Consider the following 13,462-nt stretch of genomic DNA (forward strand, 5'->3'; position numbering starts at 1 on the left):
TGCTGTTTGTCTCACTGTTGGTTTGGGGTTTAGTTCTAGTCAAGCGAAGCGTTCACTAGTCCGAAAGAAGTTAAAGGGTTAGTTCAGCCAGAAATGTAAACTCTCAGTAATGACTCTCCCTCATGTTGTTCAATCCCGTCAGACTTTCCTTCATCTTCTGAACACAAATGAAGATATTTGTGATTAAATCTGAGCGTTGTTTCATTCGCTTCTATTGTAATTGAAACTTGCCGGCCCAGAAAGTTATTAAAGACAATGTTTAATAGTCCAAGTGACTACAAGCGACAAGAATACTTAAGGTTGAGCCACTGTAGTCACTTGGACAGCCTATGGAGGAGTGAGACAGCTCAGATTTAATCACAAATATCTTCATTTGTGTTCAGAAGATGAAGGAAGGTTTTACGGGGTTGAACAACATGAGCGTGAGTAATTACTGACAGAATTAGTCATGTTTTTAAAATAAAGTTTGGGTAATGCTACAATAAGGCTTCATTTAACTACATAAGTTCACATTTACTAAATTTACTTCTAAAGCATTTATTGATCTTGGTGTTAATTTCAACATTTAGTGCATTTCAAGAGTCGAGAACTTTATTTGCCATTTGTGTTTGCACACAGGAACTCTTGTGCGGTTATTGCTCAGAGAGTCAAGTCACGTTTAAAAGACACACAAGGAAGACAAAAATCTATAAAACATATACATTATAAATTGCACAAAACCCATTAAAAGTGTAAATTTGCATTATAAAATTGCACGAGTATATTGCATATTGCACAGGCCCCATAGACAACACAATATATTATATTATAGTACAAAGTAGCGTTATAAAGTGCACTAGTATTATTGCACAGGCCCTGGAGACAATAGTTCATTTTGTTTTGGCCAAGAGTCTCACTGTGGCTGGGAAAAAGCTCTTATAAAAGCGTGTTCTATGTGTGATGATGCATTCAACATGGTATCTTGATGTTTAATTGTCCAGAGCTGACATGAACAATGAACAGTTGTTTTATAAATGTTAAATACTTTAATAACAAATCGATTCATTTTTAATGTTCATGCATTAACTAATGGAGTCTTATTGTGAAGTGTTGCTGTTCTTTGCGTTGCATCAGTTACTTTACACTGAGGAAACTTCAGTTCCTTGTGCTTTTTCTTCTGAAATGAAAGCACTTTATAGGGAACAAACACTTATAACCAGAAATCTAAATGTTTTCACACCATATCATTGAGCACTGCTTTCAGATTTTTTTTTTTTTTTTTTTTTGTAAGTTTGCCAGCTTTGATATGCGAGTAATGACACTTAAAATAACTAATACAGCTTAAGAACTGTTAGAATTTATTATTCTAACAAGTTTATTATTAATGTTTAAAGGCTTCAGTGCAGAAAGGTTACTCTGCTTTACTGTCCTTTTCTTTTTTAAAGACTGGTCAGAAATCAAGACAATAATTATTATAGTGTTAAACATGTTTAAGGAATATGTTTATCTTTATAGGAATATGATATGCCTAGTTTTTTTTTTATACATGATGCAAATAGTTTTTTTTGTGTTAAATATATTAGATTCTTTAATAAGCCCATATTTCCATTGCATCAAATAATTTATCAGATGCTTTTATCCGAAGCATGTTCAGGAGTTTTGGTTTCCAAACATGGCTCAAATTTTCCATTTGCATAGAGTAATAAATTCAACAACTATGAACTATAATGGAATCATTTTAAAACCCAATCATTACCAGTTTAACCTTTAATTACCAACACAAAAAAGTGAAATCAGAAGAAATGAGTCGAGCAGAGATGAGACCAACATACATCCAGCTAAAGATAATGATAACATTTTATTAGTTAAAAGATCTGTACAGTTGCTTCTTCCTGAGAATAATTTATATCAACGACAACATGGATTTCACGATTGTTCTGTACACAAAAGTCCAAACTCAACGGGGTCGTGTCAACCCTTAGTGTGTGTGGTAAAAAATAACATGATTTTACAGAATAAAAGTTCTTGAAATGAAATCAGAAGGCAGCTTTGATTATATCAATTTACTATTATGTGCTTCAAGTGACTGATATGTGACTAATATATATTCGCTTCCGTCCCTGACGTAAAGTATTATGCTCACGTCGGGCGACTTGATTTTCCCTCTTTGTCAAGCAGTTGTGATTCCTTTAAAAAAATATGACTGTGGTTTGGCTTTAGAGTCACGGTGAGCCGTTGAACCCCTGAGTTTCTCAGAGGATGTTGTTGAGCCCTCGATGCTCCTCCATCACTGACGTCTGACGTCGGCAATACAAAATAACGTGTCGATAAGCCTTTGGATTATTGGAGAGCCCTCGGCTCGAGTTCCAGTTGCAGGTTTGAGTAAGACCAACTTCATTTCTGGATACATAATAAAACCAACATGACGCTTCTAAACAAAAATATGTTCTGCAATATCCTCTCCTGGTGGAAATCTCTATTAAAAATTGTTTCTGTTTTGTAACGTTAAAAGCAGTTCTTTGCGACGCTCTCCTCTGATGATCCAGTCATCCGGAGGAACTAGAGCGCCAGCATCTTCAGCCTCGCCTGGTCGATGACGTCCAGCAGGTTCTTGGCGTCGACGGCTAGCGCGTGAGCCGCGGTTAGCATCTGCTTCTTGTAGTCCTGCTGTAGACTGGTCAACACGTACTGCTGCGCCAGACGCATCTTACTGATCAGCTCAGCCAGGTCAGAGTTCAGCAGCTTCTGGGCCATCTCGATCTGAGTCAACACAACAAAATGATTATTTTTTCTGAAGTGTTGACAAATTAATGTTAACTAATAATTGTTGTAAACTGGTATTATCAACAAAATATTAGTGCACTCCTGGAACTGGGCGTCGCTACACTACAACCTTGCATCGCTTTCTGCCGGGACTTTTACGGGCTTTTCCCCGCTCTAAATAAACTCTTAACTTTAATAATGTTCGACCAAGGGGAAAAAAAGTGTAATGAATCAAATGTATTAGTTTTTCTCGATTGTTTACACACATTTTCTGAACGCATGCCTCATATTCTCAGAACTCTACACACACACACACACACGCGCACACACACACACACACACACACACACACACACACACACACACACACACACACACACACACACACACACACACACACACACACACACACACACACACACACACACACACACACACACACACACACACACACACACACGGCAAGTCACCTTCATTTATATAGCGCTTTTACTAATATGTGACTTTGGACCACAAAACCTCCTTTAAAGTTGTGCATTTATGTTCACGATTGTGCTGCATTCACTCACAAAAATACATGTTTTATATATTTACGGTAGGACATTTACTAAATATCTTCATGGAACATGATCTTAATATCCTCATGATTTTTGGCATAAAAGAAAAATGTATAATTTTGACCCATACAATGTGTAGTTGCTATTGCCACAGATATACCCGTGCGACTCCAGACTGGTTTGTGCTCCAGGGTCACAGTTTCAAAGCAGCTTTACAGTGATATTAGGAAATTAAATAATACTTTATTAAAATGTGTGTTGCTCTGACCTCTCTGTGTGTGCTGGCCGGTAACACCGGGATGGTCTCGTCCACCGTCGCGAGTAACGTCCTGAGCGCCAGTCCAACATCCTGAGGAAACACCAGATGAGCTCATCACACACACACACTCACACACACACACACTCCACACAGTGAGATTATCCCAGCATTCCCAGTTTCCTGACCTTCACCATGGGCACGTACTCCTCCGGGGGGGCCGGCTGGATCCGGCTGGACATCTCGATGACGGCCTTCACCAGACCCGTCACGTTCTCGTACACCTTATCATTAGAGCGGTCCAGGTTTGCTGTGGGAGGAGGACTGATCTCCTGAGGCTGGATCTGAACACACACACACACACACACACACACACGAGCATCAGCGTCTGTGATGCAGTTCTGGAGTTAAACAGCAGGGGGCGGCAGCTCCACATCATCCACTGAACCACAGATCAAACACTTTTAATACTTATTATTACTAGATGTGGATTTTATTTGATCTCTAAACAGATCAGATCTGGATTTTTAGATGTAATACTGAAAGTGTCAAGCTCTACATGATCATTTACTGAAAAATACTAAGCTCGTTAATACACACAACCTCTTTAAGATAAAATAATATTTAAATAATGTAAAAACAAAAACAACCATTGTTGACTCTAAACAGATGTGTGTGAAAACAGCGACCACTATTGGTCATACAGTGAACACACACAACACACACACAGACAGAGACACACACAGACAGAGACACACACACACACACAGACAGAGACACACACACACACACACACACACACAACACACACACACACACACACAGAGACACACACACAGGTCTTACCCTCCAGGGCTACATGCAACAGTGCAGGATAAAGCAGGTGAGCGGGTGTGTGTGTGGAGGAAGCGGGATGCAGGAAAACAGAACAAATCATTATTAGTCCAAAACAAGCAAACAAACCAAAACTAATAAAGTCATGCATCTCAAGTACAGAGTGGCCGCGGCTGAGAGTGTGTGTCCCGTGTCACGTTACATCCAGAAGAAACACGGACGGAGTCACATGACTGTTACTTCAGCTTCTCTGTGGACTGTTGATGCCGTTGAATTATCTAAGCATTGGGATTTGCACAAGAATGTTCACTTAATGTTCGCAGAACCAATAAAAAAAAAAAAAACGTTGAATAAACTGGAGGTTTTGAACGATCAGAAGAACAGGAACTCAATGGAGAGTTAGCAAAACATTCTTCGAACACATTGTTGTTTGCTGGGTTGGTGAACTTTATATATTCGGGAGATCAACTAGGAATATTTCGCATCACATGACATTTACACTGTTCAGCAGACGTTTGCAGACAGGTGTGTGTGTGAGACGCAGTACGTGATCTTCTCTCGATCATCTGCAGTGTTTCAACGGCTTCTCATGAGAATCACTGGAAGCTTTAAGAAAACAGGAAAACCAAAAAATAGAAGCAGGCGAAGCTGACCTCTTAGATAAGAGCTACGGGACACATAAACACACGACCAGAAACATTCTTACCGCAACTGAGAGTGTGTGTGTGTGAGTGCATGTGAGTATGTGTGTGTGTGTGTGTAAGAGAGAGAGACAGAGAGAAAGAGTGTGTGTGTTGTGTGTGTGAGAGAGAGTGTGTCTGTATGCGAGTGTGTGTGAGAGAGAGAGAGAGAGTGTGTGTGTGTGTATGTGATTGAGTGTGTGTGTGTGAGAGAGTGTGTCTGTATACGAGTGTGTGTGTGAGAGAGAGAGAGAGAGAGAGAGAGAGTGTGTCTGTATACGAGTGTGTGTGAGAGAGAGAGAGAGAGAGAGTGTGTGTGTGTCTGTATACGAGTGTGTGTGTGTGTGTCTGTATACGAGTGTGTGTGTGTGTGTGAGAGAGTGTGTGAGACGCAGGGTTATAATAGTTAACTAAAACAAAAAAAATGTCATTACTAAAATTAGTCAGGAGAGGCTCAGTAAACAGCATGATGTGTGTTTGATCCTGAACTTCTGACTGAACGAGCGCGTGTGTGTGTGTGTGTGTGTGCTCGTACTCTGAGGTTTGGCTGTACTATCGCCTCAATTTAGCAGCTCAGATCCACTGGACCGGGTTCTGCTGACGAATATCAACTCTATGTGAACTCTGAGTGTGTGTGTGTGTGTGTGTGTGTGCGGGAAACGCAAGCATTTGTGGAGTTTAGTTTTTCGACATGCAAAACACAACAGCCAATCCGCATGCTGCACACGTCTCAGACTCGCTCCGCTCACGCAGGATCGCTGAGGTACCTTGACGCCCTCGTTGTAACTGTCCACGGGCGTCAGGTTGGTCAGGTGACTCGGAGCGCCGGGACGGGGCGGCTTCTTCGGGGGGGCCACATGATCTGTAGGACACAGAAACCATCAGTTACTCCAAATCATGAACTCATATTCTGGGCTACAATGAACATATTAGTCATTATAAAACAATCATTTTATGATTTGTACTTTGCTTTTCTCATTTGCAAAGAATAAATTATATAAACAATCATGTACTTGGCATAAAAATATATATATAATCTATATCAAAAATATACATAAAACAACACAGTTTACCAATAAATGGTAACAATATAAATAATAAGTTAAATAAATAAATAGAACAGTTTGAAAAAACAAAACACACACACACATAAAGAAAGAAAGAAGTGGACGGGTGTTGCCAGTTCCCACTATAAGCTAAATCATATTTACCATGACCATTATTGATATTTTCGTCTCACCACGTTACAACTACTGTGTGTTACACAAATGCAAAAAATTACCTGAGAACTGCAAACCTCTTAAGATATAATAATTCTATAGACTCATTATAAAAGTTTGCTATTAAAACAGCCAATAGCATTCTTTCAGGACGGCTTTATAGTTTATATTTCGACATTAACAGACACTGTACACAGATACCGACATGCAAGTACTGCCATTTTATTCACTCTACTAAAGTTGGTCTTCAAATGTATCAAATTTGCATAAACATTAGATTTATTACAAACCTACCACAAAAATATTACAATTATGTGTAAAAAGTGTCTTTTAGCCAAACTGTGCAACAAGACCTTTTTTAGTTTTCTATTTTATTTTATTATTATTTATAATAAACATAACACAAGTTCACACACACACACACACACACACACACACACACACACACAGCTGTCAAATCAATTAATCGTAATTGTATTTAACATAACAGTTTGTGTTTATTTAATATATGTTATTATTATATTTGCATATACATGTATGTATTATGTGTGTGTGCACGTCTGTCACACACACACACACACCTACGTATATATGCATCCACATACAGTATTATAATGCATACATACATCATATTATGTAATATTATTACTTTTATGTTAGATGTAAATAATCATGATTAATAAATTATATCAATAAATAAATATATATATTCTATTCACTACAAAAATTTCCACAAGTTTTATTTTATTAACTTTATTTAGACTTTATAACGTTGTATAAATATATATATAAATATATATAGACTTGAAAATCACAATTGTGATTATTTCCAGATGTCCTGACCGTGGAAACGCTCTTGCTATGAACAATCTGTGTTGAGTAAGAAAACTAAAAGATGATAACTAGTTCAAGTTATTGTATAATTTGTAATGAAAAGGTGTATTCAGGTTCAGAGAGTTGGATTGTGTGTTCATACCTGCTTTCCCAACCGGCTGGTACACGTGTTGCTTCCCCATCTGAAAGAAAGCACAATCACACACACGCGTTTAAAAACACACAGTGGTTTTCCTGCAGACTGGGTTCCTGCTGCCCTGTGGAATTGTGGGTAGTTTGTGGGAAAGCCAGGCATATTTCAGGCCAAATCCAAAAATGAGTTTCACTCAACTACTCTGAGCAAACACAGCGCGCTCGCCCTGCACCCGCTCAGATCTTCTGTCGGCCATTACACGAGCGACGCTGCTTTTCACTCATTACACACCAGAGATGATGCTGGCCATCTGTGACCGCAGTAAAGCTCCCATGATGCCCTCCTGCTGTTATTGCTCCTCTCAGGGTTTCAGCCTTTCGGAGAATGAGTGTGTTCAGGAATGAGTTCAGGATCTGCACTGTTCAGCTGTTTGGAAGAGTTTGGCTGCGACTCGGACAGGAAGTGAGGAGCAGATCGTGTCCTCGCTGTGGCACTGTAAATCTCCCTCTGGGAAGAAACAAAAACAAGCAGGGAATTATGGGAACTCACCGGGATCTGGAGAGCGCCGTCCTCCCGGTCGATGCTGCCCCTCGAGTTCCTCGACTCCGGCTTCTGAACAAACACAATACATTCATCAAACACACACTCCAAATCACGCTTCACACTCAAGATGAGGATTTATCACATGTGACCCTGGACCACAAAACCAGTCACATGACACACGGTATATCTGTGGCAATAGATGGGTCAAAATTATAGATTTTTCTTTTATGCCAAAAATCATTAGGATATTAAGATCATGTTCCATGAAGATATTTAGTAAATTTCCTACCATAAATATATAAAACATGTACTTTTGTGAGTGAATGCAGCACAATCGTGAACATAAATGCACAACTTTAAAGGAGATTTTCTCAATGTTTACATTTTTTTGCTCCTCAGATTCCAGATTTTCAATAGTTTTAATTTTTTTGACCCATGTGACTGGTTTTGTGGTCCAGGGTCACAAATATTCATGAGATAAACTTCCATATGATTATGTCATCATCAGGTTCCCACATCACATGACTGATGGATTTCTATGACATTTGTGATTACTAGATTAAAATCATACAACAACAATAATAACAATAATAATTCAAATAAAATGTAAACTAGTGTTGTCAAATCGATTAATTGCATATAACATAAAAGTTAGTAAACACATTATATATGTGAGATATATACACACACACATATATATTTATAAACTTTAATGTTATGTGATTGATCGATATGACAGCAATAGTTTAAACATTTAAATTTGTTTAATTTTATTTTTAACATTAATTGACAATTATTTATCTATTTTTTTATTTAAGTATAAATACAAATTATTTATAAAGGTTACTTTATTTCATATTATCTAATTATTCAAGGTTTTGATAAATATATAATATTAAACATTTTGATATTTATATATCTGTAATATTTTATAAATATGTCCACCATTTTTTTTTTACTAATTATATATTACATTTAAATATTTAATGTTTCATTGAATGTATTTTTTTTTCTCTTATTTTCACTTTAGAAATGTACAAAACATTTTAAGATTATATTAATTTGCATGACTTTTCCTGGCTTGGAAATCAAATTTTTTAATTCCCTGAAATTTCACACATAAATACTACTACTGCTACTACTCATAATAAACAACATTTTAATATTAAAATCTATATTATTTTAAACATATTTAGATTTTTTATTTTTTATTTAAGTATTATTTTTTAAAACTTGATTTTAAAACTTGATTTTAACTTTAGAAATGCGTATCACATTTTAAGATTATATAAATATGCATGATTTTACCAGGCTTGAATGACAAAGTAAAATTTTCCTGATTTTCCACTTTCCGTTTTGACAGACCTCAAAGCCTCAAGAAAAGCAACAAACTTCACAACTTGCTAAAGCACAAAGTAAAGCTTTCCCCACACGATGCTGGATCTGGAAAAGCTGAAGAACATGAAGAACATGAAGAGCTCCTCAGTCCCTCACTACAGAAGTCTAGTTACCGGCTTCCCGAAGCAGAACTTGAAGAGATGCATCCTCTGAGCGGAGCGTGAGCGCGGTGTGTGTGTCTCCATGCGAGATGCCTTCAGATTCCTGCTAAAGAAAACTCTCCGCTCGCTCTCTCCCTCTCTCTCACATCCCACGCTTTCCTTTCCTCCCGCTGGTTTTCCTCAAACAGAAAAGCTCCTGGTATGCGCTGCTGAACGCTCGATCTCAAGCACCAACTACATACTATTTTAATACGCAGAGAGTAATATGCAGTATGCAAATGTGCATGCATGGAAAAACCAATGACCTTCTGAATTTACCAAGAATACAACCAGACAACTGCATGGAACACTTTATCCCATAATGCATTGCGCTCGACTTGACTTTCCATTTCCTGTGCAATGAATGACCTGTGAATGAACCGAACCGGATCAGTCACACTTGGTTTTTGCTGTTATTTAATCAGACTGCTGGCGGGGGGGGGGGGGGGGGGGGGGGGGGGGGGGGGGGGGGGGGGGAGACTTTATATGCAAAATTAGATAAAAAATGTGAATACACTATTTTATTTTGATTATTTAATTTTTTCAGATGATAATTTGACATTAACTTATTTTCCAAACAACTCAAAATGGGGATGAACTTGCACGAGGTGGAAAATATGCACTACTTTGAAACGGCTTCAAAAGCTTCTGAACCGTTTTAAAATATGAATTACATTGTTTTGAACTTTCGCTGACTTCAGACTGACTCATTCATGTGTTATGAACCGTCTGATCTTTTGATTTGCGTCCATAAAGTTCCCAATAAAAGAGGAAATAGTAAAATGTGATGAAGCACTTTTCAGCTGTACAGTATTTAACTGACAACTGGAGGATTAAAGACATTAATATTCAGTCAAATATATGAAACTATAGAATAAGGTCACTGAATAATTGACTTAATAATATATTTTTATGCTTTATAGAAATTGAAGTTGTAATTATAACTGAAATTACTGAATTCTTGACAGATAATTGTAAAAAAAATTAAAAAAAATTAAATTGAATAACCAGTAATAAATATTTATATTGTGCTGTAATACGTAATAATCATGAGATTTTAGTAACATCACACCATTTTAAATAATATCATGAAGTATACAGTATATATGTGTTCATTCCAGACACACTCGGATTCTTTCCTTTGGAGAAAAGCTTTTAATTTTTTCCTTGAAGAATGAGAAGAAACCAGCGTTTCTCAGGAAGGCACGAACCACACGGGTTTCCACCGATTCCCACAAACCCCTGCTGCCAAATGAAACGATGACTTATGATACACGCGTGAAGCGGCGCCCAAGTTTCCACTGGCCAGAGAGCGATATTACAGTCACATCTCCGCTGAGTACAAGCCTCAAATCTAAAGTTTCAGCCGGCGGAGGAAATCTACTGAGTGCCACATCTGGTAACGGCTCATTAAAGCGGTACTTCACCGCTGGAAAGATGAATGTGTATATAAATGGGGTCATGTATGTAGTAGAAATGTGACTTTATTTTAGAAGTTGGTGCCTTCTAGACTGAGAAAAGCCAGAAAATGTATTTTTGGCTCATGTGGATGAAAGACAACAACTCCCAGAATGCACTTGCTTCGCTGCCCTACGAGGTCACGCCTACCGGTTACAGAGGCCAGTATCGGAAGAAATTATACAACTAGGTTAATACCGTATTTTCCGGACTATAAGTCGCACTGGACTATAAGTCGCATTTATTTAGAAATTTATTTAACAAAATCCAAGACCAAGAACAGACATTTAATCTGGAAAGGCGAGTTATTCAGCTCCACAACAGCACACAGAACAACAGCTGAATAGTGTCCGGTGTGTTAGCGTAACACATTAACAGTTATTCAGCTGCACAATAGCATAAAGATCATATAGCTGAGGCTGAATAGGCTAAACTAACATTAGCCAGCGAGTCCAACAAGTTACCGGTCAGCAAGTTCACCAAGCTCCCGATCTCATTCCTCAACACTGGATACATTGAGTTCTTCCTCGGTGTCGCTTCTGAACAACTCCGCTAACTAGAGCGCCCTCTCGCGGCTGTAGACGGTAATGTTTTCTCTTGGTTTATCTCAGTCAGTATGAATTAATTTTGATATATAAGTCGCACCTGACTATAAGTCGCAGGACCAGCCAAACTATGAAAAAAAGTGTGACTTATAGTCCGGAAAATACGGTAGTTGACTCGAAACTGAAAAGACGCCGTTTTATCGTGAGTCTCCGTGACGATTTAGTTGATAAATTAATTTAAATACTAATCGGATTTATATCAGTTTTTCGATATAAATAATCGGCGAAGCTTCCCTTTAAACGCCTCTCTCTGGTCTCAGCAACACAAACAGCCAGTGGAAACATCATCTGGAGAGCAGCAGCTTGAGAAAGACATCGGGCACGGCGAGCGCTTGGCAGGGATGTGATAATATAGTTTCCTCTGGCGAAGAGAAGAGTTTCACTCGCAGGTGCGCACAGATTTACAGCTCTGTTTTCAGGACGGGACATCTTCTCTTTCTCGGAGTAACAACCGCCACAACAGAAGCAATGGATGCCAAACACACTCGAGTGACCAACAAGCCAGAGAAAAAAGCAGGGAGTGAATTATGACAGCTATGAATCATTTCATGAAAAACAGCTCATTTGAAATGTTTAATGTGACTTTCCGAACTCAAAACCTCCTTTCTGGTCCATCAAGACCACTTATGAAACTAAACTGCAAACGTGACTATCACATATTTACATATGAATGTGAATTACATCTTCATACGCAGAGAGTTGAGCTAATTTACATATAGCAGTCTTAAAGGTACAGTAGTTTAAAGGTCAGAGAGAGGGTGGAAAGTGATCAAAAACTAAATTATGACTGCGATGCAATAAACATTTATTATTATTTAATAATATTCATTTACATTTATTTCATTTTTTGTTTATTTTTATTAGTAGTTATTTATTATTATATTTAAATATAAGATTTAAGTTTTCTAAAATTATAAGTGGACAGGAGAGAAAAATAAAATGCTAGAAAAGTGTTGAACCATTAACACTAACAATAGTTAAGATTTATGGATTTTTAAAAAATTGTTAAGATTTTATGGAACTATTCATTAAAATTCTTTGAGAATTCTAGAACAGTGTCAATAGTATTAGGGCTGTCAAAAGGGTTGAGAAATTGAATTTTTACTAAAATGATACTAATATTAGCTAAGAATATTCTAATTTTAAGGACATAATTTTAGTTAGAGGAGTGTGCTAACAAGAAGGCATAATGAGAAATATAAACCAAACAAAGCACTGTATTAAATAGTTTATAAAAACAATTAAATAGCATGACCGTTACGACTATTATTCATAAACTATAATTAAACTCAAATTTGCCGGACTTTTCCAGGCTTAAAAAAACTGTTTTTTAAATTCCCTGAATATTTTATTTTTAAATGTCCATAAATATTTAGAACGTTTTCTTTTATATATATTTAATGACTATAAATAGTAACAAAAAAATGTATTTCTTATTTTCACTCTAGAAATTTCCAGGACTTTTTACATACATTTTTAATTTGACTAATATTTGTCAGATTTGAATAGTCTGGTGTATGAGTGTGTCAGTACCAAGAAGCTCTCCTCGTGCTCCAGCCACCTCTGGTCCTCCTCCATCTGCTGCTGCTGCTTCATCAGCGTCTCCTCCATCAGGTGTGTGACGGGCATCCCCTGACCCCGCCCCAGAGCCGCCCCATCCTGACACACACACACACAACACAGCAGCGTTTATGACCGCGCTCACTGAACACCTAGCTTCGAAATCTAGACGCACACTAGCGGCAGCAAATGTAATTTGCAGCCAGGATCGTCTGGCAACTCTCCGTTGGCTTGCAAAGCTGGAAAACCCAGACTCTAGTCAGGCCAATCACATCATGTATAGGGTCGGTGGGCGGGCTTAACAAAATGACGGCAGGGTTGCGACGGTTCCGCGTGAATCCCTGCTACTTGAAAGCAAAGAAGATGGCGAACAGCGGCCTTTCGAATCGGCTTTAACCGCGACGGGAAGACTTGGAGTTGAGCTTTTCTTTGAGAAAAGAACAGAGAACGGCACTGAAGTCATTCTTAAAAAAGGAAGATGTGTCCGGACTACGGGCCCTAT

General features: G+C 37.9%; 1 protein-coding gene across 23 annotated transcripts in view; it reads right to left on the reverse strand.

Moving 5' to 3' along the window:
- Window positions 1-1,818: 1,818 nt before the first annotated feature.
- Window positions 1,819-13,462, reverse strand: part of ptk2aa (protein tyrosine kinase 2aa) — a 111,901-nt gene continuing 100,257 nt past the window's right edge. For 15 of the 23 annotated variants that reach the window (XM_079591107.1, XM_079591108.1, XM_079591103.1 and 12 more), the window contains 7 exons: window positions 12,934-13,059; window positions 7,806-7,868; window positions 7,266-7,305; window positions 5,837-5,931; window positions 3,744-3,899; window positions 3,568-3,648; window positions 1,819-2,739 (listed from right to left, as the gene is read on the reverse strand). In XM_079591107.1, coding sequence (XP_079447233.1) covers window positions 2,539-2,739; window positions 3,568-3,648; window positions 3,744-3,899; window positions 5,837-5,931; window positions 7,266-7,305; window positions 7,806-7,868; window positions 12,934-13,059 — 762 coding nt within the window. In that variant the 3' untranslated portion in view covers window positions 1,819-2,538. Of the gene's footprint in view, window positions 2,740-3,567; window positions 3,649-3,743; window positions 3,900-5,836; window positions 5,932-7,265; window positions 7,306-7,454; window positions 7,869-12,933; window positions 13,060-13,462 lie in introns of all 23 variants that reach the window. The other 8 variants (XR_013795089.1, XR_013795092.1, XR_013795093.1 and 5 more) reach the window with 5 other exon arrangements.

The sequence above is a fragment of the Phoxinus phoxinus genome (genome assembly GCF_949152265.1).
Source record: "Phoxinus phoxinus genome assembly, chromosome: 19".
In the NCBI taxonomy this organism is placed as follows: Eukaryota; Metazoa; Chordata; class Actinopteri; order Cypriniformes; family Leuciscidae; genus Phoxinus; species Phoxinus phoxinus.